Source organism: Chinchilla lanigera, unplaced genomic scaffold (assembly GCF_000276665.1).
Source record: "Chinchilla lanigera isolate Chin_1 unplaced genomic scaffold, ChiLan1.0 scaffold00050, whole genome shotgun sequence".
Lineage (NCBI taxonomy): Eukaryota > Metazoa > Chordata > Mammalia > Rodentia > Chinchillidae > Chinchilla > Chinchilla lanigera.
The window spans coordinates 14,047,852-14,050,433 of NW_004955451.1; the positions used below are offsets into that span (position 1 = coordinate 14,047,852).

Below are 2,582 nucleotides of genomic sequence, written 5' to 3' on the forward strand. Positions count from 1 at the left end.
ACCACCACACCTGGCTTGTCTCCCTTTTCCTAAATGCCTCCTCCTTGTTCCCCAAGTCTCCCCTGACATCCCAAAGGGAAAGTTCATGGGGCCACAGTGTGACAAGGATACAATCAGCCTTTGTCCCCATAGCCCTTCTACCAAGGTACCAGTGAGGCTGGGCACAGTGCCACAGGCCTGTGACACCAGCTGCTCAGGAGGCTGAGGCACAAGGAATCACAAGGTCAAGGCCAGTCTGGGCAACTTGACAACACCACCCTGACTCAAAAGGAAAAAATTTTTAAAGGACTGGGGATATACCTGAGTGCTAGAGTTGTTGTCTGGCATGCATGTGGCCCTGGGTTCCATTCCCCTACCAATGAATAAGTAACCCAAAAAACAAAGTGCAAATGAGGACAATACGGCGAAACGGGGGCTGATACCAGAAGGCCGAAACAACCTCCCAACTGCCAAGGAGTTGAGTGACACTGCAACAGAAAGCACATTATTCTTAGCCAGGTATAGTGGTGACGTTTGTGATCCTAGCACTTGGGAGGTTGAGGCAGGAGGATCACTCCAAGTTGGAGGCCACCCTGGCTACATAGTGAGTTCAAGACACCCTGAGTGACATAGTGAGACCCTGTCTCAAAAAAACAGAAAGAGGGGCTGGGGATTTAGCTCAGCGGCACACCTGGCAAGCTCACCTGGCAAGTGCGAGGTAGTGAGTGCGATTCCCAGTACCAGAAAAACAAAAAACAAAAAACAAAAAACAATTCTTTCCATTATATGATCCAACAATAGGAGGACAGCCATCGTGCTACAGGGGACTGAGCTGGGTAACTCTAATAATAATATAAAACAATAACTAAGCCAGGCTTGGTGGCGCATGACTGTAATCCCAGTACTTGGGAGGCTGAGGCAAGAGGATCAACCCCACCCTGAGGCCCGCCTGGGCTATACAGTAAGACCGTGTCTCAAAAAATAATAATAACAACAATAACTAATACACAATGAGGTTAATGGCAGCAGACCCTTCCCTAAGTGTTATGCCTCCCCACCAGGTTGTATCTTCACATTCACAATAGCCACATGATGCAGTTGTTCAAAGAAAGAAACTGTGTCTCAGGGACATTAAGTCACCAGTGAGTGAGCAACACGGTACACTGGGGCAGCCCAAGCTCAGAGCATTCCTCCTGAGCCACACTGCTGGCCAGGGCCTTGCTCACCTTGGGAGAGGTGATCTTGATGTAAACAATGATGGGCGCCAGCGAGGTCTTGGAGAGCTGGGCTGGGTGGTTGATGGTGTCTGCATCCAGGGCAACCAGCTGCAGGGTCCGGGCCAGCTCGAAGATCCGCTCGATCTCGCTCTGCACCTCGGCTGGGGTTGTGGAGCAGTGGGGAGGGGAAGATGAGGCATCAGGCACAGGGGTAGCGCCGCCACCACCCATCTTGGCACAGAAGTGGGTGCAAGGCGGGCGCGGGCTCACCCAGGCTGGAGCGCGTGTTGGAGCGCTCGATGATGACATGCTTGCTGGGGTTGTTGAGGACAGAGCGCTTGGCCAGGGAGATGTCGGCTGTCACCCGGGTGATGGAGATCCTGGGGACCACACAGAGGAGCAGTGGGGCCACAGTGGGCCAGAACACTACCCAAGAGCCCTAGGACTATCCTTCAAGACAGCCTACCCTGCCCAGAGCCAGAGCTGTGGGCCCTGGGCCTTACCTGCCATCAAACCGATGCTTCAGGAAGTCGAACAGAGCTTTCTGCATCATGTCTGTGACCTGCGGTGGGGTTGGTGGGGGCGGTGGGACAGTCAGGCATTTCGAGCAGTCCAAGAGGCTGGGCTGCTGGCACCTGGCCCTTCCCTGTCACTCTCCTTTGGGATCCCTGGGACGAGGGCCCTGGGGACGGGGGAGTCTCCAAGGCAGTCTCTGATTCCAAGGGCCCTCTAGGTGGGATCTCTGCAAGGGCCCTTCAGAGACTTATTTGGGGGACTGGGCCCTTCCGAATGGGGCCGCAAGGGTCATGCCCCTCTGGGGTTCTCCCTGAACGTCTGGGGGTCTGGACCTCTCTAAGGACCCCGCTGCGGCCCGAAGCTCTCCCTACGGTCTCTGGAGTCGGGGCCCCTGCAGTCCACGTCTCTGCAGAGCTCCTACCTCGTAGCCCTTGAGCGACGGTCCCACCAGGATGATGGGCCTCATGGAAGGCACCACGTCGTAGGGGGGCACGTGCTCTGTCTGGGGAAAGCAGGGAGGGGAGCCCCCAGAGTGGGGGTGCCATCAGCGCCTCTCCAGCCTCCCCAAGCAGCTTCCCGCCCCTGCTCCCGGAGCCCAGAGGTGAGGATGGGGAGGGGGTTGGCCAGGGAAGGTGGGGCACGGGTGTTAGAAGGTCCCCAGCTCACCCAAGGGGCAGGGAGGGGACAGAGAAAGCTGTGACACTCACCGACTTCTGCTTCTGTTTGGCTGGGTCCCGAGATTGCCAGGAGAGGGGAGGAGAAGAGAGGGGAGGGGAGGGAGGGAGGAGAAAAGGCATGGAAGGAGCCAGGCCAAGAGGGAGGGAGCGGGCAGACGAGAGAGATAACAGGGCATGCGTGTTAGTGACAGAC

General features: G+C 56.7%; 1 protein-coding gene across 4 annotated transcripts in view; it reads right to left on the reverse strand.

Moving 5' to 3' along the window:
* Cacnb1 (calcium channel, voltage-dependent, beta 1 subunit) overlaps positions 1 to 2,582 on the reverse strand; it is a 17,893-nt gene that overhangs the window by 6,004 nt on the left and 9,307 nt on the right. For 3 of the 4 annotated variants that reach the window (XM_005394294.2, XM_005394296.2, XM_005394298.2), the window contains 4 exons: positions 2,134 to 2,214; positions 1,700 to 1,758; positions 1,467 to 1,576; positions 1,206 to 1,357 (listed from right to left, as the gene is read on the reverse strand). In XM_005394294.2, coding sequence (XP_005394351.1) covers positions 1,206 to 1,357; positions 1,467 to 1,576; positions 1,700 to 1,758; positions 2,134 to 2,214 — 402 coding nt within the window. Of the gene's footprint in view, positions 1 to 1,205; positions 1,358 to 1,466; positions 1,577 to 1,699; positions 1,759 to 2,133; positions 2,215 to 2,419; positions 2,440 to 2,582 lie in introns of all 4 variants that reach the window. The other variant, XM_005394295.2, reaches the window with a different exon arrangement.